General features: G+C 55.4%; 7 protein-coding genes across 7 annotated transcripts; 4 read left to right on the top strand and 3 right to left on the bottom strand.

The window, feature by feature from the left end:
- Window positions 1-136: 136 nt before the first annotated feature.
- Window positions 137-4,742, bottom strand: J7T54_003709 (uncharacterized protein; the record flags this gene model as incomplete). The annotated part of the gene is made up of 7 exons (XM_051508175.1): window positions 137-1,146; window positions 1,198-2,213; window positions 2,438-2,509; window positions 2,595-2,699; window positions 2,794-2,847; window positions 3,534-4,138; window positions 4,194-4,742. 7 exons carry the CDS (start codon window positions 4,740-4,742, stop codon window positions 137-139), a joined length of 3,411 nt encoding a protein of 1,136 aa, XP_051360643.1.
- Window positions 4,743-5,421: 679 nt separating this feature from the next.
- On the top strand, window positions 5,422-6,589 carry J7T54_003710 (uncharacterized protein; the record flags this gene model as incomplete). The annotated part of the gene is made up of 3 exons (XM_051508176.1): window positions 5,422-5,671; window positions 5,723-5,813; window positions 5,935-6,589. 3 exons carry the CDS (start codon window positions 5,422-5,424, stop codon window positions 6,587-6,589), a joined length of 996 nt encoding a protein of 331 aa, XP_051360644.1.
- A 248-nt stretch (window positions 6,590-6,837) lies between these two features.
- Window positions 6,838-8,804, bottom strand: J7T54_003711 (uncharacterized protein; the record flags this gene model as incomplete). Its single annotated transcript, XM_051508177.1, has 2 exons — window positions 6,838-8,154; window positions 8,496-8,804. The coding sequence occupies 2 exons, from the start codon at window positions 8,802-8,804 to the stop codon at window positions 6,838-6,840; spliced, it is 1,626 nt and encodes a 541-aa protein (XP_051360645.1).
- Window positions 8,805-9,263: 459 nt separating this feature from the next.
- J7T54_003712 (Dibenzothiophene desulfurization enzyme C) lies at window positions 9,264-10,314 on the top strand (the record flags this gene model as incomplete). The annotated part of the gene is made up of 3 exons (XM_051508178.1): window positions 9,264-9,616; window positions 9,733-9,818; window positions 9,890-10,314. The coding sequence occupies 3 exons, from the start codon at window positions 9,264-9,266 to the stop codon at window positions 10,312-10,314; spliced, it is 864 nt and encodes a 287-aa protein (XP_051360646.1).
- A 1,592-nt stretch (window positions 10,315-11,906) lies between these two features.
- On the top strand, window positions 11,907-13,655 carry J7T54_003713 (uncharacterized protein; the record flags this gene model as incomplete). Its single annotated transcript, XM_051508179.1, has 1 exon — window positions 11,907-13,655. One exon carries the CDS (start codon window positions 11,907-11,909, stop codon window positions 13,653-13,655), a length of 1,749 nt encoding a protein of 582 aa, XP_051360647.1.
- Window positions 13,656-18,440: 4,785 nt separating this feature from the next.
- On the bottom strand, window positions 18,441-19,311 carry J7T54_003715 (putative glutamine amidotransferase-like protein-like protein; the record flags this gene model as incomplete). The annotated part of the gene is made up of 3 exons (XM_051508181.1): window positions 18,441-18,734; window positions 18,793-19,019; window positions 19,077-19,311. 3 exons carry the CDS (start codon window positions 19,309-19,311, stop codon window positions 18,441-18,443), a joined length of 756 nt encoding a protein of 251 aa, XP_051360648.1.
- A 729-nt stretch (window positions 19,312-20,040) lies between these two features.
- Window positions 20,041-21,328, top strand: J7T54_003716 (uncharacterized protein; the record flags this gene model as incomplete). The annotated part of the gene is made up of 3 exons (XM_051508182.1): window positions 20,041-20,211; window positions 20,265-20,381; window positions 20,438-21,328. The coding sequence occupies 3 exons, from the start codon at window positions 20,041-20,043 to the stop codon at window positions 21,326-21,328; spliced, it is 1,179 nt and encodes a 392-aa protein (XP_051360649.1).
- Between the last annotated feature and the right edge of the window lie 485 nt (window positions 21,329-21,813).

Raw genomic sequence — 21,813 nt, forward strand, 5'->3', positions numbered from 1 at the left:
AGTGGGTGTATGTCGAACAAGGATGACCACGAACACCTACCTCTACTTCTTGCCTACCCTATATCAACAATAAACACTCAGGGGTACCTCCGTCTCGGAGTTGAGTGACCAGAGCTTGAAACTAACCCCTGATTCTTCAGAGTTGGTATAGCGGCCCCTCATCCTGCCTCCCATGCTCCACGGACCCCATCGAGTTCATCACCATCGGGCCCCAGTCCAGGCCATTCCCGTCGAAAAGGTCTACACCTCCTTCTCCAATGGCACACATATCCATCAGCCATCCACTAGGATCCCCCAATGCGTCAGGACCAAAATCAAAGTCCGGCACATGCATGTCCCCTGCGAACGCATTGTTCATGATCAGGTTCCCTCCCACATCGCCCATAACCGCATCGTGTGGGCCCCCATATTCCAAACTCAGTGCCTCTGTCCCCGCTACCACCAGGTCGGCCCATTGCTCGAGCTTCGTGCGCAAGATGAGCATCTTGGCCGCTGACATGCCCCAGATGTTGGGCTCATCTGCTCCGGCTCGTTCGACGGAGCGCGATTGCAAGGTTTTACTGACTTGCTTGAAGCGAGTCTGTAGTGTACAGATAATTCTAGGCACGTCTATGTGAAGCCCGGACTGGCGCTTCAGACGCGATTGCAGATTGACCACGGCAACCGGTAATAAGGGATCCGAGTGTTCTTGTCTAAGTGGATGGCTGTGTTCGCAGGGCTCCTTCTCCGCAGACGAGTCGGAAGACGCCGGCGTCAGGGTCGAAGTTGTGCCACGGCTGGGATCTTTAGGGGTAGGAGAGCTATGACAATCCTCGTGGAGATCCTCATGCGAGAGATCAGTGTCAATGTTGTGTGTTTTCGTGGGCGCTATCAGCTTTGCCCACCGTCCGAGCATGGAGCAGGCATGCACGATGAGTGAGCATGTAGCTGTCGTCTGGCAGTAATATGCTGATGTTGGTATAGCGAGCCAATTGTCGAACCAGTCGATGAGTGCATTTCGGGATCGGTACAGCTCTTCAAGAGGCGAGCAGCCTCCGTCTGGAGGTGTCGTGAGGCACTCTGTCATCTGGTGGACGAGATTGCTGTCAACGATAGGGGGCGCGTAGAGACGCAGCACCGCCGAGTTGATGTGGGCTCGTAATATTACTAGAGCAGATTCAGTACACCCACAGAAATTGTCGGGAGAAGTCAGCTAACTGTTGATCTTGAGGTCCGGGGGCAGATTCTGCCGCAGTTCGTCGAGCTCTGCCTGAAAGGCAGCCACATAGCTAGTTCGGCTGACTTGCGCTGTCGAGAATAATGGCATCTCGTCTGTGCTGTGATCTTGGACATTGAATCTCGAGATGCGATTGCTCAAGTACTGAACGCGAACCAGGTTCACGAGCATCAGATCCGTCTCATATTCCAACCCAGTGGCAAGTTCCTGGACACACTGATCAAGGTACCGACTGTAGCACATGGACTCGGTCTTGCCGAAACCCAGGGCGAGTGCAGAAGAGAGAAACCAGACGCCGGCCAACGCTCGCCTTTCTTCGTTTGTTCGAGGTTGTACATCCAGTGGCTTGACCATCATCAACATCGACCTTTCGCTTCTGGTGGGCATACTCTTCAGTCCAAGATCTCCAGCCAACGCCTGTGCCAGCATGATCAGGTTGCTGAGTTGGGCGTGCGTGAAGCAATGGTATTGGTAATACCCAATGATGACAATGATTCCCAGCAACAGATCGAGCGACCGCTCTGACTGAATAAGCATCCTCTCCGAAATTTGTTGCATGAGACAGTACATCTGCGCCTTCATCGAGCGCAGATTTCGGAAGGAGGCAACCATCCTGATGGCCGACATGAGGAAGGATCTTTCGTTCTTAAGCTGGGCCGCCGATGTGGTAGCTGGTACGACCACAAAAGGGTGGGCTGGCACCAGCTCGCGACGGTAGATGTCCAGGAGGGCCTCGTCGGAGTCTGGAATTGGAGGCACATCGCCGCCATCAAGCCGACAGATACATGACGGCGGAGAACGGGAGTTATACTCCTTTGGTACCGTCCAGGCTCTGTCGCTGTCCACCGGGGAGGCAGATGGCTTGCGTGGAGTAGCAGAAACGCCTGGGTCCAGCAGCGTGCCCAGCCTGTCCGCACCAACTTCTCCGTTCTTCAGCTCCCCATTCTTGAATAGGGAGTACAGATCGTTCAGCTTGTTCTCTAGCTGCACCGCTTTACTGCATGAAACACATTAGCCACTACCATCAGAGCGTATGCGTAAGGGTTCGACATGGCAAGGCAATCTGTAAGCCAAGCCCCAGGGCCACGACCACGTTGGGAAGACGTCGTCGCCCTAGCATGAATGGAGACCGGGGACTTAGAACCACCCGAATGTCCGTCTACAAGCCACATGCAGGTTATTGTGTTTGTACACTGGGTTCATATTGTTAGGGGCACTTACGATGGTTTGGCCACCCTCTTCTTGCGGGGACGATGCAATTGCGCTGCACAGTCCTTGAACAGTCGCTCACATCTGTTCCCAGCTTCAGCCAGGCGCTCCCACTTTTCCGATACTTTCTGTTCTCCTGGATATTCCAGAACGTCTCGGGGATACGTACCTGTCACATTTGGCGCCAGGCTGTGGGTTGGATCGGATGCACTTGGCTTTGGCCGTCGCGCAGGAGGCACATGCGGCTCCCCATTTTGCCGTTGACGGTCGCTGCCTTGCATTGGGAAGTGTACTCTCGTTAGAGTTGGCTTCGTCGCCGGAAACGGGCGACGATTGCTGCGTGGATGGCGCCATCTCTGCTCACTTACACGAGCTGGTTCTCGGGCGATTTGGTAGCGGCTGCGTCTAGCGGGTGGGAGAGACTTTGAAAACACATGCGCTAAAATGCTTCATCGTACCAGCAGCCTATCGCATCGAACGCCGTTGCCAATTTGCGTGCCACTGCGAGAGCAAGAAATTGAAGATGGTTCCGTCGGGGCGTTGCTTAAAGGCCCTCTCCTCTGGTCGTGGAGAGGACGGACATTATATATAATGTCCGTTCGGCAGTCGGCCGCGACGGGGCTGAGCCCACGGGTACATGTACCATAGGTAATGAGTGGCTGAGCTGCTGACACTTCTCGGATCGCTGCTGACAATTAATAAGTTTGAGAAATGACGAGCGGATTGCGTGTTGTTCAGCGGCCGTCCAACATTCTTGTCGAGGCGGGATGTAGTTGGCTTTGGTGCTGGTTGATCGAGAATCGCAGTTGCATATTCGTCACGGTACGCGAAGCAATTCTGAACTACTGACGACAAAACCCTGGGATACGGTAGTGCGAACCAGGAGAATCTGTGCTCGCTGCCCAAATGGCGACAAAAGTATCGTTACAGCTGATGATGGTACATACTGCCAAAGTCATGTCAGTCCATATGGACCTTCCGCCCTTTACGATTATAGTCAGAACCCTCCAGGCTTCTACCGCCCGCCGGACCCTCAGCCCGATCCGTCCCTCATCGTCGCTTCGCTTTCTATTGCACGAGTACGCACACGCTTCCACGTAATCCTCACTTGGACTTGGACACACCAGCTCCAATGACACCGGGCAGCTTCTCCTCCCCAACGTTGAAAAGCATGGAGATTGACAGGGTCAGGATGCTGACCATGAGGAGAGTGAAGCCGGCAAACAGCCAGAAGGCAGTGCTGACGTCCTTCTTGGCGCACGTGGGACCGGCCCAGTGCGTCACACTGCCAGAGTCGCTCGCCGTGCTGAGGCAGTGGCAGGTGTAGCAGACCTCCTTGCCATCTGAGCCGTCCCTGTTCGCGTACTTGTTCGAGCATTCGCCGCGGCCGGAGCAGTTGCCCGTGCTCGTGGTGCAGCTATCTTTGGATCCGAAACACGCCGGAAGTGCCTCCCTGCCAGGGTAGAAGACGGTGTCCTGCTTGTTTTCCGAGGTCTCGGCGTCGGGGGCATCCGACTCGGCAGGGTGCTCGACGGCAGAGATGACCTGCTCAGCCTGCGACTGCCGGCGGCGCAGCTCCTGGCTCTCCTCTGCCCACTTGGCGGCCTTGCCAGAGGCGGGCAGGACGACCACAGTGGTCTCCATCTCGCCCGCTGCGGCAAGCTTTGCAAGATCGGATGCTCGATCAAACAGTTCCTTCAAAACTTGCTTGTCCTAGATCAATTAGCTTATCAGTCGCCTCGAATCAAGTGCGAACGCATGTGCCCACCTTTTGAACATTGTATTTTGCTACAGCGGCGCTTTCGCTCCAACATTCCTTCGCAAAGGGGTTCAAGACCTGGGAAATGCTGCAGCTGTGTTGGCTAGCAACGCCAGTGTTGTATATGTCGTTCTTGAGAAGGCTATCGTGCGCCGATGTCGAAGGGGGCGCTGAGATTGTGAAGGCGGCACCCATGCCAAACTTTCCATCCATCTCCTTCATCTCGCCATCTGTGAGCCCCTCAATCAAGACGAGGGCCTGGCTGGGCGTCGTTGTGTCGTCTTCGAAGAGGGTTTCGCTCGGTCCGCCGAATTGGTTCATCAAATCCACCACGGTCTTGTCATCGACGTTCTCCGGTATCTCTGCGACTGAGGGTCCCTTCCCCAACGGCGACAATCGTTGCAGGAGGATCAAGCGCGCTAGGCTGGGTGTGATGGAGGGTGTCGCGGTCGTTTGGTGGCTATCAGCGTCGCCACGGAACATGTAGACGTGGGCGGCCTGCTGCGCGGCGGCCGCGCAGCCAGCCAGGGCCGCAGTGAGCCCGAGAGTGAGCTTCATCGTTTCTTCCGGACGGTAAGGGCAGTTGAAGCCGCGAGATTCGATGTGTTGGCCGACCAGGACTCTAGGGGGTTTCGCGGGCGGGTAGCTTGCAACGTCACGACGGACGGACCGTTGGAGCAGCAGCAGCTGCTACTTCCGGTCGGCGCAAGGTTAGTCCGGCAGTCTGCATACCCGGAAGAAGACGACCGTGACTGCGCAGAAGAGGGTCCGGTCGAGCAAGAGGCGACCCCAGCGTTGATAATTGGCCGTCACACGCTTATCGAGCAAGAATCGTTGTTTACTGACTCGGGATTGCCCACCAAGGACATTATCGCCCATGCGATCATGACTTTCGTCCACTTGTAGCCCTACGCTCTGTACTTGTATCTATTCTGCTCCAGCGCTCTACCACAACCATCGACTTGCGATGCTTGTCCGAGCAAGAGCCTCGCGGCGCGCGGCAGCGACGGTGCCGTCCTTCCTGTCCACTCCGTCACGAGTCGCAAGCCGCTCACGATCTCTTCACCCCGTCCGGTCGGTATCGCTCTGGCCATTTCAACGACGAGTTCCAAGCAACGTCGCGCCTCTGCCGGTCTTTTTCCCCACGCCTCCCCAACCTTCGTTTGCCAGGAGATGGTCTTCCTATCTGTTGCGGCGGGCACGCTACCCCCTCCTCTGCCTGCTGGTATACTACATAATGTGGAAGATCTTCTACAACCTGGTTATAAGGCCGCTCATAGAGTTGGAAGAGGCAGAATGGGACTCCCTTTCAGAGAATGAGAAGAAGGATCTGGAGAAGCTGGCACAAGACGAACGTCCGGTCCTGTTCCTGGCGTTTCCCTTCACGATGAAGAAAGAGGAACAACCCTTATACGATGGTGCAGACCCAGTGTGGAAGGTATACCGGGATTTCGCCAAGGATGAGAAGGCAAAGGAGCATGTAAAGCGTATGCAAAAGACCCAGGCTTGGCGTGCGACGGCCCACTAACAAGACACAGAACTTCTGGTCAACGGCATAGTACCAGCCATTGCCAAACATCCCGTACTCTCCAGTTATACTGGGAAAGGTCCGAAGGTGGTACGAAAGTGGTTAGTAATTGGGTACCCTCAGCGGCCGCCACCGCTGCGTTGGGTAAGGGGGTAAGTCGGGGCCGGTCCCCCCCTGCACAAGGAGACAATGGGGGAAGAACGTAGGCTTACGCCGAGACAGGCTCATGATCGACGACGAAAGCGTCGCCATTGCTGATCGCATGGTGGACCCAGCCGATGTAAAGGCAATGGAAGCGGTGCAGTACCCCACGGCAGCAGCGATGGCGGTTTGGACGTATATGAAGACAATGGCGCGCTGCAAGCTGTCGGACGCGGCGTGGACTCTAGGCTTGGACTCGGGCAAGGATCCCAATCGTGCAAGGCCTCAGATCGCCGTGACCTACGACAAGTCGCAGTTACCCGATCCAAATCAGGCCCAGGACATTTTCCGCGTCCCGAGTCCCCTCAAGGTAGAACTCCACGTACCACCACCAGTCGTCAGCCCTCTGGGACACATGGCCAGCAGCAGCAAACCGGCCTCTCGCACACGAGAGAGCAGCAACGAGACAATACGGTTGATGAGCGCAAACGCGACTGAAGCAGCCCTGGCGGCTGTTGCAGCCTACAAGAAGCAGTCGGGATCGAGAATCACTGAACCACCATTGGGCGCCATTACTGTGTCTGGTGTTTTGGAGGTGCAAGGGCAGACGGGATCCGCCATCTTTCAAGTCACATCGCACTACGACTTTGCGGACAAGAAATTCGTAAACACAAGAATGGGGGTGCTCTCGGGTTCGTCGTGGAGTAATAAGCCACACTGGAACCAAGAGCGGTGATGCGGCCTCAAGAGATTGGTCTTTGGGATGGCTGGCGTACCACGCGAAGGGTGGAGAAGGGAGTTGACATACGGTTTAGAGGTTAGGGAAAATGGCTTCCAGCATAGCGTTGATTTATACACGGCTCGTTCCGCGGCGTAGGCTCTAGGCCTCTACATATACACGTTCCAAACCAAGCGTTGCGGCAGTGGCCCGTGGGTATCATTTGGTACAAATTAAGTCGTCAGTCAATCTTCCGTGGCTTCGATCTAGTTATGATGCTGCCCCTCGGATGAATAACCCTCGTCATGCGTCTCGACCTCTGCCTCATCGGGGCCCTCGTTGTCTGTCTTCTCTTCCGCCACGTCGTCGATGAACGCTACCTTTCTGCCAGCACCGGCTCTCACGCTTGCCGGCTCGAGAACGTCGCCATTCCATGGTCTGCACTCCTTGACATGCTCACCACACCGCAGGCATGTCCAGCCTTCGCCCTCCTCCCGCTCCAACCTCGTCGCCAGACAGACGAAGCAGAACACGCACCCACACGGAATGGTCTCGTAGGGGTTCGTGATATCAGTGTTGGCGGACCCAATAACGCCACTCGAAGCTGCCGCGGCTGCCAAAACATCGTTCTCCGTCGTCGCAACGTCGTTCTGGTCTTGATAGCATATTGCACACGTCCGCTCGGGCAGGAATGCATATTCTCCTGCCGCCTCTGCATCGTCATTTGACCCCGAGTTCATGATCTCCTTTGTCTTCCGCCATGTTCTGCTCAGCCATCGCCTCCAGCGGTTGATGCCGATCAGAGGCAGCACGAAGAGGAGGAACTCTGTGAATGCGTGCCAGACGAGCTGCCTGTTCAGATACTCGAAAGAGACCTCGCGGCTGACCTGGCTCGTCGGCGGCGCGAGTCTCATCCGCAACACACGATCGAGCAAGGTTCTATATCGTCCGTTCCACAGAAAGACGAGAAAGGACGCGCAAGCGGTCACGCTATGTGTTGTCGAGAATAGCGAGGTCAGCCGTGAAAGTCGCTGGACTCGAGGGCTCGGTTGGTCATAGCCGTCGTCCTTTTCGAGCAGCCAGTCCTCCCATTTCGTCCATGCATACGATCCAAACACCGTGACCAGCCCAAGAGCCGACTTTTGTAGCTTTGACGGGGCAAAGAGCACGGGACCGTCCTTCCGCGCGTCTGTGTATCGCAGGTTCTGCAGCGCAGCACCGTACGTCGCGTCATGGTCCCATATCGTCAATTTGAACAGCACGGCCCGTAGCAACAGTGTGATTTCGGCCGCCCAGTCGTCTTTCAGGTGTCCGCCCGCAAAGTACTTGAGCCCGTCGCCGACCTGCGATCGGAGGAGGTCGAGGAGCTCAGAGTCGAGAAGCTCGGCATCGACTTGCCCCACGCGAAAGGCTGGGCGGGTGCCCTCGCGGGAGGATATGGAGTTCCAGGCGTGTGCTATCGGCGAGCGGAGTCCTTGTGGGATTGCCGGTCGTCCTGGAGTCGCTCTGGAGGCTGCGGCGCGTTGAGCCGCCAGGGCTTGTGCCTCGCGTGCTTGTCGGCGGGCAGCGACGCGTTGCTGCGCCTGGGCAAAGGTCGAATCGGTCATGACGAATTCGTTCAGTGTGGGCGGAGTGCGTATAAGGAAAGAAGGCAATTGCACATCATCGTTGCCAGGCGTTATTAGTGTAGGTCCATGGCTCTTGGTGTCGCATGTCAAAAGCCGAGGTCCGCCGTGGACCAACGTCACTTCAGCCGAGCCCACGACTACCCTAGACCATTGCGTTGAGACTTGAGAATCGTATCCGTATTCCCCTCGAGTTTGAACATCCCCTAAACCACTTTGTTCACATATTTTGATCGCTTGAACTGATAAATGCCCAATAGCGGGAGACTGAACTAGAACATGCGACTCTGTGCTCATACTCGATTTATGCTACCTTTACAGACACCAGGTTCAGCTAGCGCTCCAACGTAGACGTCCCCAGTCCGCTCAATCTCATAATCGACATCTCTGCCCCTGCCCTCCTTCTCGTACTGCCGAACGAGTGGTATGACCTCGCCGAATTTCTTGATCTCTTGGTCGTAGTGAAGAAACGCGGCCAACACAAGATCAATGCCGAGACTCTTCAGCAGATCTATGCGCTCAGCGACCTGCTCACTGGTGCTAAGCAACTTGGTCTTGAACCCGTCGTTATACTGCACCAAGTCCTCGAATTTGCTGTTCGCCCACATGCCAGTCTTGTTGGAGGTGCCTGCGCCAGCATGCTTCACTGCTTCCTGGAGCTGCGCCTGCGCCACAGCCTCTTTGTCGGCCTTGCCTTGAAACGCCTAGAGGACGTTGATGGTCTCATCCTCTGTCTCTCGCACAATGACGAAGCCATTGACGCAATGGTGAACCCAGCCAGATAATAAGTCTGATTGGATCCAACGAGCCAAGGAGGTTGCCGCTATTCAAGCCAAGGATGCGGGCCTCCGTCAAAGTGAGAACAAGTCACCACGTGCCGAGGTAGTCCTCCTGAAGCACGCTGGTTTGTTGGAAGGTTTTTGGTCACAAGAAGTGCGGTGGAGGCGAGCAGCCTTGGAGCGTTGGATATCAAATCATCCGAGAAGTTGCCAAGGGCGACGGGTAAAAAAAACATGGATACATTCACTCGCTCAAAGGCTTATGGTTCTTTAGATCACTCACTGGGGATGCTTCGAGTCTATCATCTTCTCTGGTTAACCACTGCCAACAGCGCCGAGCAAGCAGAGCGTTTCGAAAAACTCATCATTTCCAACAACCACTTTGTTGGCGGTGCCGTCAGCCCACGCGACAACGATCTCAAGATCACGCCAGACAAGGACAATCTCGTCTTTGAAGGCTTCCAGTTCTCCAACATGGGAGGCGTGGTCTCAGACTTGACGGCACTGGAGGGATCGTACAACGACACCGACGACCAAAATTTTGCCATTGTGAAGACAGACCAACTAGGAATTCAGTTCTCGTACGACTGGGACAATTTCGGTCTTCGGCTGACTGAGTCTGGCAGCGTCAGGATTAAAAGGTCACCGTACCGTGGGCAGACGCCCTAGGCTGGGATGCGGTGCTGAAGAAGCCCGACCCATCGATCCTCGGCAGGTAGTCCGATGTGTCATGCAGATGCTGACACAACCCCTGCAGCATTCAACTCGTCTTTAGCAACTTCTATCTCGGCATTGCATGGCGCGCCTTGAACGAGGGCGCAGCGCACACCAACAAGTCGACGCGTGCCTGACCATTCGGCGGCGGTTTAAGTAACTCCTCAGGAGATCGTATCGCATGTCCCTCTTGTTAACAGGACACCAGAACAAGGAGAAAGCTCAAGAGGAGTTCTATATCCTGTCAACGTACGGCAACTTCCTGGCGCATCTCCGTGCCGCAACTACACTGGCTGATCATGCTGACCTGGTGGATGCTGTCTACAAGAACTTGGGTGACGCCACCACCAGAGCCAAGGTCACGGCCCAGGCACGAGGCGGGCTTGCTGAGTGGGTTGCCAGTGTCAAGGTAGTGACCACCGACACCGGCTTGCGAGTGACGTCGGGCGTGTTCGAAGTGACGGGCGCAAAGGCAGCGGCGACCAAGGTAGGCCTCGATCGTTTCTGGCGAGACATCCGCACCCATAGCCTTCATGATCCTGTGGCGTACAAGAATCGGGAGCTGGGACGTTATCACCTGGTTGGGGAAAATCCCTACGCCGACGTGGTATACTTAAAGGCCTAGTCGCTGACCTTCTCTTACAGACAAGCTCTGAAAGTGTCTCGAAGGCGGGCCTCTCTTCCCTAGGCTCACTGAAAGCTGGACGATCCCGAGGTCTTCAATGGTAAAGGCCAATAAAGACCAATACGGTACTGTTGTTAGCACATTTGCATGACCGTTTATGAGCCACGTGTTTCAAGTTGAGTTCACGCCTAAATCACCCATAAAAATGACAGTAGCCACATAGCGGGTGGTTAAGGGTCTCGAGCCTCCAGACTTCCTTCACAGGTTCGACAGAGCTGAGTAGTTCATGCACAAGGGCGCAGCATCTGACGGTAGGCAGGGATCGGGCTCGTGTTGCGAAGCTGCTGTCACCAAATTCATTTCCAAAGATTGATGATGTGTTCTTTGACTGATTCGGACACTATAGGAACACTCGTGTGTCCTTGCGCCCTCGGATGCCTGATCCTCTGGGTGTTGTTTGCGAACGTGAGAGATGGTTTGATTGACACCCGGCCCTGGCCTGCGCAAACGACACGGCCAATATATAATATTTTTTCGGTTGAGAGCAGAGGATACTCGTTTGCCCCCGGACGCATTTTTTTCGGACTCGAGGTGAGGAAGAGAATGCCGGTAGACTGGGAGACTCGAGGAGATCGGCAGATTGCCCAAGGGTGTAGTCTGTTCTTTGCGGTGCCAACCGCCTCCTACCTACCTACCCTGAACTCTGATTCACCCCGGGTCGCTGATCTCAACCACATGTTTCGACGACTGTTTTTCGACATTTTCATTTTCAAGCTAACTGGAGAATTAAAGTGTACACAGAGCATTCGACAAATTGTTCGTTGCCACCTAATCGAGTGAGGTTTGCGCGATCGCCATGTGCCGGCTCTGGTAAGTCGAGTCGGACGAAAGAGTTGGCGGTTAATGTCCGCACGATGCGAACGAAAAAGCCAAATGCAGCTTTCCGTGCTTTTAAGACACAATCAGTGACATCATGGCATCCATACATCAACGTACCAGGAACCCAAAGGCTTGGATGCTCGACGTCCATCACGAGACAGGCTGGTCACGAATCCACGACGCGGGTGTGCAGCACTTCCTTCAGTGTGCACGGTGCATTCACGCTGCTATGATTCAGGGTCCCGTGCACCAGCCTTAACTTTCCTTATCGATAGCGCCTCGTTCATTCATCATCCCGTCATTGTGAAGGGAACGCGACAAAACATCGAGGGTTACTTTGTTGATCAAAGCCTCGCTAATTACTTTTCCTTTGTGTCCTCGGCATATTCTTTCTTTGCGCGGTTGTGTGGATCTCAAGCGACCGCCGACGACGCAGCCCAACTAGTTTACAACTTTACTCATTGAAACCCTTGTCGACATCAACAACTCGCCACGGCAGGCAGCCAGTCGCATCGTGACGCCAACAGCTACCTAGACTAGACCAACGCTTCTGCCTGATCCGCAAGCATATCAACTGCACGATCAAAACAGAAAACACAGATCAGCACCATTTATATACAACACATCTCCTCTGAATCTCCCATTTACCACCACCGCTGGCAACAACGTTGCTCGCCTGGATCCGCGCCGACTCACTCACCCACTCAGTTCTCATGTCGCGTCGCCGCAAAGCCGGAGAGCCTTCGGAAATCTCTTCGTCCTGGCGTATGGTGGAAGGCTCCGGCGAGAACGACTCCTTCGACACAAACATTGTCCCCTCACTCGATTCCGCCAACAACAGCTTCGTCACCTCACTGCGACCCCTTTCCTCGGGCGAGCCATCGTCCGTGCCGCCTTCCCAGTCGCAGGAGCATCACTCCTTTGCTTCGCAGACCTCACAGGATAGCATCCGGGATTTTACGCGCCATCAAGACGACCCGGACAACATACTGAAACAGCCCTTCCGACCGTCGATGCCGCCTAGTGCCCGCACCAGCTACAGCGGCAAGACGGCGAGAATGTCCGACAACGATCTCCGGATGCCCACTCTGGACGTTGACAATGGCAATGGGAGATGGAGACGTGGCAGCCCGATCCCTCGCCTCAGGCGACGTGACGTGAACAGGAGCCAGGATAATCAATACAGGGACCATGACTCTGATTGTCACACTCACATGGCCGGGCCACGAGCGCAGTCCTTCCTTGACATTCTTCAAGACATGAGCCTCTGGGCCATGCGCACCTTCATCCTCGCCTGCAGCTACGTCCAAAAGCCCATTGCTCTGCTACTCGCCGGTTACATCTGCGTTGCTGGCGTCCTGGTTCTGCACTCGGTGGCGACCCGCTCCGCCGTGAGGACCCTCGCGCCCATCTGCAACATCCCAGGCGCATCACTCCTCCCGCTCCCGTTCTGCGGCGTGCAAGAGGATGGTGACGCCGCCTTTGAGTACATTGAATTTGCCAAGCATCACGACACCATAGAGAACGTCCTCCAAAAGTCCATGAACGCATACCCCATGCCGTGGAGGATGACGCAGACCGAGAACGCTCTACGGGACCTGACAGTCGTCCTCGAGGTCTCCAATCTCGAGAACCGCGCCGAGTTTGTGCAGGCGTTTCGGAGCTACATACACACCCTGGGACAAAAGGTGAACCCGGAGCTGCACACCTTCAACGTCCGCGCCGGCGGTGTCGTGGACAGCATACTGTCCACGCACAACTATACCAGGCGGCGCATCGCACGACTCGATCCTTCCTTGCCAGAGAATCAACCCTCGGTGCTGAGCAAGTTCACCATGTGGGTCTTTCCCCTTTTCGTGCCCTCGCAGGCTGAGCGGACCAACGAGGCTATCCTGCTGCAGTACATCCAGTACGCCGAGGACATTGTCGTCACGCTCGATGACCTAATTGGCATCGCGCAGATTGTGCTAGACTACCTCAGAGAGGCAGACATGAACCTCCACGAAATTCACCGTCTGACGGAGCAATCCAAGTCTAGGATTGAATCGAAAAAGGGCGGCAACGCAGTCTGGAATCTCCTTGCCAGCCTGCGCCTGACCAAGGAGCAGCAGAAGTACATGCGCGACCTGGATCTCCTGGCAGAGGTGGAGGCCGAGCGCAGCGGAGCTAGGGACTACGTGGCCGACGTCCTCAACGATCTCCGTGGCGTCAAGGCCCAGCTGCAGGACCTCCAGGAGAGAATCAGCAAGCCGGGCCTGCAGTTGGGCACTGACAATCAGTTGCCGCTCGAGGTCCACTTGGACATGATCGAGGGCGGCGTCGACAGGTTGCAGCGGGCGCGTCAGCAGTTCAGAGACGCAAAGGATAACTTTATCGAGATGAGGAAGGAGGGGGGCGGGCGCAAGAAGAATAAGCCGTATATCGAGGCTACTAGAGCGCCTCAGTTTCCGCGCGGGGCTTGATGCACGGGTGTTGCATGATGCGTTTCTTTGGTTATTCTCTAGCTGGCGTTAGGCGGGCGTTGATTCTTCTTCTCTGGACATGGAAACTAAATGATGCGAAGCACGAGACTGAGCATGCTAGCTTGGCGCAGGAAATACAAAGACCTGCCGACGGTAAAAGTAATGATCAATCACCATTGAACACCACTCCTTTAATGTGAATCTACACGATCAATATCCTTGACGAAGAATGTTCTTAAAGGCAGAGGTCTGAAAGTAAAGAGGCATCTCCTCTTGATGCAACATATATAGTATAGATAGATGGAACTCGTCAGAACCTCCCCATCACTGCAAACGCCAGCCTGCCATGGGTATCGTGACCGGACCTCATTACTCGGGCCTGTACTAAAAGCCATCCACACCATAACGCCATTGCCATGCCATGCTGTCTTTTCCCACCTGCCGTCGATGGTTAAACAAAGAACCCTAGCCCGCTATGAAGACACAAACAATGAATGCAGCCATCGCTATGAGAACGCCGGGAAGACATGACCCAGTGCGCGTAGCCCTAGGCATTGTTAGTGCTGCGCCTGGGACGAGAAAAACAAAAAGGCAGGTCACATACATTTTGGACGCTGTGCGTCCGGATCATCAAATGGCGCGTTCTTGGCGGCAATGGCACGCATTCGCTCTCGCGCAAACGAGGACGGACTGTCGCGCCCACTGTCCACAGGCCCCATCTCGGCATCCTCTGGTTGCGTCGGAAGCGTGCTCAGTTTTCGAGGCTTCTTCCTGCGTGGTCTCGATGAACGGGCAGCTGGGGCCGGCTGCATTGGGTGGCCATCATCTGCGCCACCGCCTGTAGATTCTTCAGGGATGGTCGCGGCCTCCAAAGGTAGAATTGTAGCAGAATTGCCACGGTCAGGTGCAGGGGAGGTGGACACGGCATTAGCTTCCAAGGGAGTGTCTTCGCGTTTGACCGGCGTCATTGGAATCTGGTTCGTCTTCTTCGACCTACCAAACAGCTTCTCGGCCCAGCTGCGAATCTTCGTCTCGCCCGTGTCGACCATGTGATCTTCAAGATCAACTCGCCCGCGTAGCCTTCGGAGTGCGCGTTCGCGGCGCACCATGGCATTGGTGATCTTTGGGCTGTACCCTCTGGGGAGCATGCAGTGTTTGCACTGCGGACACAACGAGCTGTTCTGGGTGAGATATTCCTCTATACACTGGGGGTGAAAGATGTGTCCACACGGCAACTCCTGGATAACGGATTGTCGATGGGTGTACTTGAGAAGACAAATGTGGCAGTTGGGTTGGAAGTTGGTCGCAGTCGTGTCGACAGAGCCAGCCAAGCTGGACCGCTTGCTTCTAATGCTGCCTGGCGGTCTGATGTCCGAGACGATGCTGTGTGCGTCCCCTGCTCGCCGTCGGCTGTTGCGCGACCGCGAAGACCGCACGGAACGGCTAGAGACTGGCGCGCCCACTGTGCTGGGCGTGGGTGGGCCGCTGCTACTCAGCATATCCGGCTCTGCGTTGTATGTGTAATAGGGAAAAATTTTGACGTGATTTGCCGGTACCGTGAGGCGCTTGATTCCACTGGCCTCCAAGTCGACCTCGCCCGTCTCGACCCGGACCTTGAGTGATTTTCGCCTCCGCCTTTGAATCAGGTGCATCGTCAATGATACGGCTGCAATGATGACCAGGAGCGATCCGATGGCTATCAGGAAAAAGGTCCAAAGTGCAAGCATATTGGAAGGGTTTTCCATCTCCAGCTCGGTCCAAACGCGCACGTAATCTTGGGGATTCGGTCCATATAGTTCGGTTATTTCTTCACCGTGTGGAATCTCGCTGACACTTCCCGAGTACAAACTCAGCTGCTTCATCATTTCCTGGCCTTGGAGGCCAGGAACAGCAAATACCGGGAACTGGTTCAACGTCTTCCATTGACCGTTGTCGTCGAGACTCCATACTGGCGAGTCAACGTCTTGCGGTTTGTTCGTCGAGTTATTTGATTTGTAGAAGACAAAGCCGCGAACCTGGTCAAGGCGCGCAGCTGAAAGGTAGGCGTGTGTACAGTCCATGTTGAACCATGGCGCGAGCGCGATGAGTTTGTAGTTTGTCGGGGGAAGGTCACTTCGTCTGGTGACGTTGGGAGGGATGAAATCATATTGAAGCTTGTCGCAGGCAGCATTGCCTGAAATGTCGGGAACGTAGAGGAGGCCTTGTATCAGCCCGTCGAGGGTGTCCGCGTTGGTCGTCGTCAAGGTCGTGATGTTGTTGTTGATGCGCTGCTCGTATGCTACCTGGCTCGATAGGGCGGTGATGTTGCGGATGATGGTCGTGGGGACCGTGCTGGCACCAGCCCATACTGGGTTGCTAAAGAGGAGTCTGCGACAGCGTCAGTAACACTCGCTGCGCAGCGAGCTTTGGGAACCATACACAACATTGCGAATCTCAGAGAGCGCTGTGAGACGTCAGTTGCCGGTCGCCAAGCCTGGGGTAAAAGGGTTTGGACCTCCTTGGCTTTTACTATGGGCGCGTCGCCGTCCAGCGATGCGGCCACGCACCAGACAAGGAGGATGAGGAGCGTTGACATACACATTCTTCTCTACCACATGTTTGGGTCTGTGGCGAAGGGCATATTAGAGCAGCACCGGCGGACAGCGCGACAACAGAGCAGTAGAGGCGGCCTGACTGGTGCTCGTCGCGCAGGTGCGGGCTAAGCTTCGTCGGTCGTCCCGCTGCCGAAAAGGCAGGCACTGCTCGGTTCGGTTCGATGTAAATTGCGTAGAGGGCGCGCTGTCTGGGGGTCGCAAGTCGTATCAATTGCTGGTCTAGAAATCTGATAGTTGCGCGGAAGAAACGAGCGTCTTGAGACGCAGGCACGCGGAACGTGGGCGCCGCAGGGGGCGACCGGGTTCAGGTCGAAACGGCCAGGCAGCACTTCCGCCAACAGTGATAGGTGACGTTGTTTGGGTGTTTGGCGTTGACAGGCTTTACACTGCTGAGTGCTTGGTGATATTTTTCCAGAGGCCGCCAGGGACGAACGGGGATGAGAGTCGAGACCGTCACGAGGCGTTAATTCGTCTGGAGGGCCCGGGAGATGCAGGCAGGATCAATCCTGGCCAGCTGGTCGGATGTACGTGGATCCAATAAGCAGGCAATCGGAGGCTCGCTGATTGAGCGCAGTCGACAGACAAGGACAAGTTGAGGTGAAGATCACTGTTTCGGAACGAAATCATGCCTCCGCAAAGACGCAAAGTCTAATTACCTTAGATCAATAGAGACCAGCAAAGGTGCAAGTGAGCAGCTCAGTTTATGGCTCACCAACCGAGCGAGGCAACGAAATGATGAGAAGACGGGACTGGAGATATTCAATTCGTGACGTGGTGCACAGGGCCAGTGCACACGGCCCATACCTCAGTGAATTGTCGCTGGCGAATGTATCCTCCGCAGCGCTTAGCTAGCTCAGCTTAGGGGTTTGGCAGGCTGTTCCACTCATGATTATCCGTACCTTGCCCTGTGATGGGAGGTGAGTTCAGGGCAAGTACGTGGGGCGTAGGCAGCTGCCAGCCTCCGAAGGTGATCGGTGTGTTGGCTGCTTGGTCCCGGCTGACTGGCCAGTACGCTCACTCATCAATTGGCTTTGGCGCATCCTGCTGCGGCACTGATACTCAACCGAGCATGGTATTTATCAAAATTTCATAACCTTTGTAGTCGCATGTCCTTCCTTGACATGTCGCACTTATTTGATGTCTCGTACAGTCTACGGATAGTGAAACCCGCATCGGCTCACTGTCTGGGCCAGCGACATGCCATAGCGGCCCAGTGACGATGTGGGGATTCGCATGTTCGAGGTTTCAAGCGGCCTTTATTAGTATCTGATGTGCAGCGCAGATAATGAATGGACCGCATGGGTATGCTTCAACTTTGACAGGCTGCATAAATACGATGTGTGGGTCGTCTCTTTATTTAATAGATCGATCATGGGAAAGCAATGAAGGCTTCGCTCATTAGTAAGTATTCAGCAACGCGATTGAGGCCTCACGCGACGGAATATTACCGTTCGGAGGGAGGTGCCATCACTGGAGCTGCAGGCTTCAGGCGAACAGTGCACAGCTCACTGAGACAAGCCACAGCAGCCTTCGGTCGCTGTTTCCCAGTATCTGGTAGGTACGTACTCTTCATGGAGACAACTGTTACTCCGTACATCGTGGTATCAGCGCGTAAGGTAGGCAATTTATTACTATCGTATTGCTCCCGTGGTGCCGGATTAGTCTGTGACCACAAGCACAACCCTAGCCACCGTGGTAATTAAAGTGATTGGTGGACAGTCCTACGGAGTACAGTCCGCAGTCGAGTCTGAATCCGAGACTGCTTCATTCGGACTACCGCGTTTTCCGGAGACAGCTTGGACTTCTCCAACCAACAGGCCACTTCCACCAGCGGGTTAAGAACTCGGAACAACACGAAGTGAGTGGTCTTCAAGATTGCCTATATTTTCGTACAATGCAGATCTTCGCAATCGTCCATGCCTCGTATTCTATCGCCCTTGTATAGCGTCGGCCGCCAAACGGAGCACTGAGCAGTGAGATGGACCTGCTTTATTACCTGTCGCCGTTGAAAACTCCACTTTTGATTGCAGCGAGTGGACATCGCAGCAATATGCAGTTAAGCGGCGGCAATATTCATTGCTTAGGGGTCGCCATCGTGTGCCAGAAGTCAACGAAACATGTCTGTTTCCAGCGCAGATAGCTGCGTTGCGATATGCTCCCAGCCAACATGGTGCCCGCTCGCTCTCCAAGTCTACAAATCCTCCAGCAGGAACTTCCAAATGACCTTGGACACCTTCAGACCATCGTGCTCCTTGGATGCCCTGCTAATCCCCGACTCATACACGTCTGGCGTGAAGACCTTCTGCTCGAACCGCCTGCGCATGACCTGATCCATGATGAACTCTGAGAACTCGGGATGCGCTTGTAGCGTGAGCACCCGCTTGGGAATGTAGAACCCCTGGATCTCGCACTTGGGACTTTTGCCCAGCAGGACACTGCCCTCGGGCAGTGTGGCGACTATGTCTTGATGCATCTGGTGAAGGAACTGGCCGGAATCGTCAGTCTCGAGAACTACTCATTCTGAACATGGACGCAGGACTCACCAGCTTGTCCGAGTGAAAGAGCTTCTGCCCCTCGGGGGTCAGGTCGACCTGATCAACTGCCACCTCCCACACACCAGCGTTGCGCTGGACCTTGGCACCCAAGGCCCTGGCGATGATCTGGTGTCCAAAGCAGATGCCAACCAGTGGGATGTCCGTCGTTTCGTACGCCAGACGACAATAGTCCACCAGCCTTGTGATCCATGGATGGTCCTCAAATGCGTTGTGCTCTTGTCATCTCGTCAGTTCCCTTCCGTCCGTTGGTTGCAGTGATGCTTGCGACTCACTACTGCCTGTCAACATGAGACAGTCCACCTCCTTGAAGTTGGGAAGCTCCTCCATATCCACCATCTGGTGGCTCGTCACCTCCAAGTCAACGCCCATGGCGCCTCCATCTTCAATGTACCCCTCTAGGCCCCGTCGGACAAAGGTGCCAAATATCTTGGCGTAGGTGCCGAGTTTCTCCACGACAGGCTCAATGGGCGTGTCGCATTCGAGAACGGCAAGACGGAATTTACGCATGTTGGAAAGGTTGGTGAGGTGGAAGATATTATGTGACGTTGTTAATTGTGATTACTCGTGAAGATGCACCGTTATCGGGGTGAGGGACAACTGGTGGCAATTGTGGCGCTGGTGCGCGGAGTGGTGGGGCCGATACGGACGATCAGTCCGACAAGTCAACCATCACGGCTTCCCGTATGTACCCAAGACTCCTGAGCTCTATTATCCTGCGTACTACGGTATCAGTCAAGGGGGCAATGCGGTCGAAGAGTATCGAGGCACTTTGAATAGCGTCCGTGTGACCTTGTGTGAATGCTGTCTGGGATGCAAATTACAACGTGCGTCAACATATCTGCGTCTACAGCGACGGAAGAACATAGCGGCGGTGTGAAGAGCAGAAGTCAGCGGACAATGCGCTACCAATCGTTCGGTTTCCAGCCAGATGCACTGTCATCGCGTTTGAACATCTCGGATCGCAATTGTAGCTGCCGAAGCTCACACAGACCAAGCTCCCTCTCACACACCAGAGGGACCCTCCGCGGGACCCTGGTGCCCCTCAGATACGATATTCCCCCTCGGAGAACATTCGTCGCGGAGCTTTTCCCGGCCCTGCCCCCCCCCCCCCCCCCCCCGATCGCGCTGCGCTGCCTAGGGACCTATGATTCTCTCGTCCCTTTCGTCATTGAGTAATTCATCCGCTGTTGGCACATTCTGCTCAGCACCATTCACAATCCCGGAGCAGCAGCCAGCATGGATCACGCACTGGAGCACCACAAGACCTACATTGGCCGCCCAGCCTCCGAGCTGCCCTCGCCTGCATTGGTCCTCAGTCTACCGGTGATGAAGAAGAACATCGGGAGGCTGCACGATGATGTCGAGAAGATGGGACTCGGCTTCAGGCCGCATGTGAAGACGCTCAAGGTTCGCGCACCGAGAGATCCGCCCGTCGGCGCCATACGCTGAACAAAAGGCAGTCTCTCGAACTCACTAGGATGATGCTTGCCAATGGGAAGTATCGTTCCATCGTCGCATCCACCATCCCCGAGATCAAGGGCTCGCTTCCCCTTGCGGCCGAGGGTATCCTCGACGAGGTATGGCCGCCGTGTCTATTGTCGTAATCTGTGCCGAGATTAGCTGATTCGCCCAGTGTCTCTACGGCCTCCCCGTGTATCCCAGCATCCTTCCCCAGCTCACAGCTCTCCGCTCCTCACTTCGGATATTGCTCCTGGTCGATCACGTGTCCCAGCTTTCGAAACTGGAAAAGCACTCTTCTTCGAGCCAGCCATGGGATGTCTTTATCAAGCTTGATGTCGGTTCCCATCGCGCAGGGGTGGCTCCTCAGAGCGACACTCTTCACGCGCTCGTGCGTGCTGCAGAAGCTTCGCCGGCCGTCAACATCTATGGGTTCTACTGCCACGCTAACCACTCCTACGCGGGTCGGACGCGCGCAGAGGCGGAAGAGACCCTGCGAATAGAATGGGACAGTGTCATATCCGCGGCGAAGCTGTTACCCAGCGACCGTCACCTCGTCGCCTCCGTCGGGGCCACACCCACGGCCCACGTTGTCAAGTCTCTTCGGGCTGATGCTCCCGGCAACATAAAGCTGGAGCTGCATGCGGGCAACTTTCCCTGCAACGACCTTCAGCAGGTCTCTACCGGCGTCATCTCCATGCAAGACCAGGCCGCGCGTGTCCTGGCCGACGTCGTCAGCGTCTACCCGGGCGCGCGCAATGAGGCGCTCCTCAACGCCGGAGTGACATCGCTCTCTCGAGAGACGAGTCCTGGGTTTTCAGGATTCGGACGCGTGGTTGGTAAAGAAGAGACATGGGGCGTGGTGCGCATGTCGCAGGAACACGGCATCCTAGGCTGGATCGGCGAGAGAGAGGCGAAAAACATAGAGGAGGAGTTCTCGGTAGGCGAAAGGGCCATGGTGTGGTGCAATCACGTGTGCATCACGGCAGCGGCGTTCTTTGTGTATTTCGTCGTGGATGGCGATGACATCGTGCGCGAAACATGGATGCCATGGAAAGGGTGGTAATCAGTTATTATTAGTCGTCTGCAATGCAGAACAAGGAACGCAACGCATGGGATATTGACACAACCGGTGAGGCCTCAACAAATCAAACCGGCAAGCTGCGCGGCATGCTGGTATGATTGGAGACACATTCGCCGATTGCACTACTCTCCTTGGCGGAGGGGGCGAAAAGTCCTGCTGGTGGTTGACGGTCGTGACAGTTCTTTTCCCAGGTTGCCAGTTGTGCGACGTATTGGCATGTGAAATGTGGCTGCAGCAGGGATGCGATCGACCCACTCTATTAAAGGCCCGGGTAGCTAGCGGAATGGAGTCCAGTCCTCGCCCTTTTTTTCGTCGGCAACCGAACCCTTGGGCATAGTTGCGACGCATGCCAAAAGATTGATCAAATCTCATGCTTGGCTTCCGAGGTGTAAATCGGCGGTGCTGATAAGAATGTGATCCAGCCGCGGCAGTCGCAATGGCTCTGCAAGAAACGACATCGGAGTGTC

Source organism: Emericellopsis cladophorae (genome assembly GCF_022114955.1).
Source record: "Emericellopsis cladophorae strain MUM 19.33 chromosome Unknown NODE_41_length_209042_cov_117_554763, whole genome shotgun sequence".
Lineage (NCBI taxonomy): Eukaryota > Fungi > Ascomycota > Sordariomycetes > Hypocreales > Bionectriaceae > Emericellopsis > Emericellopsis cladophorae.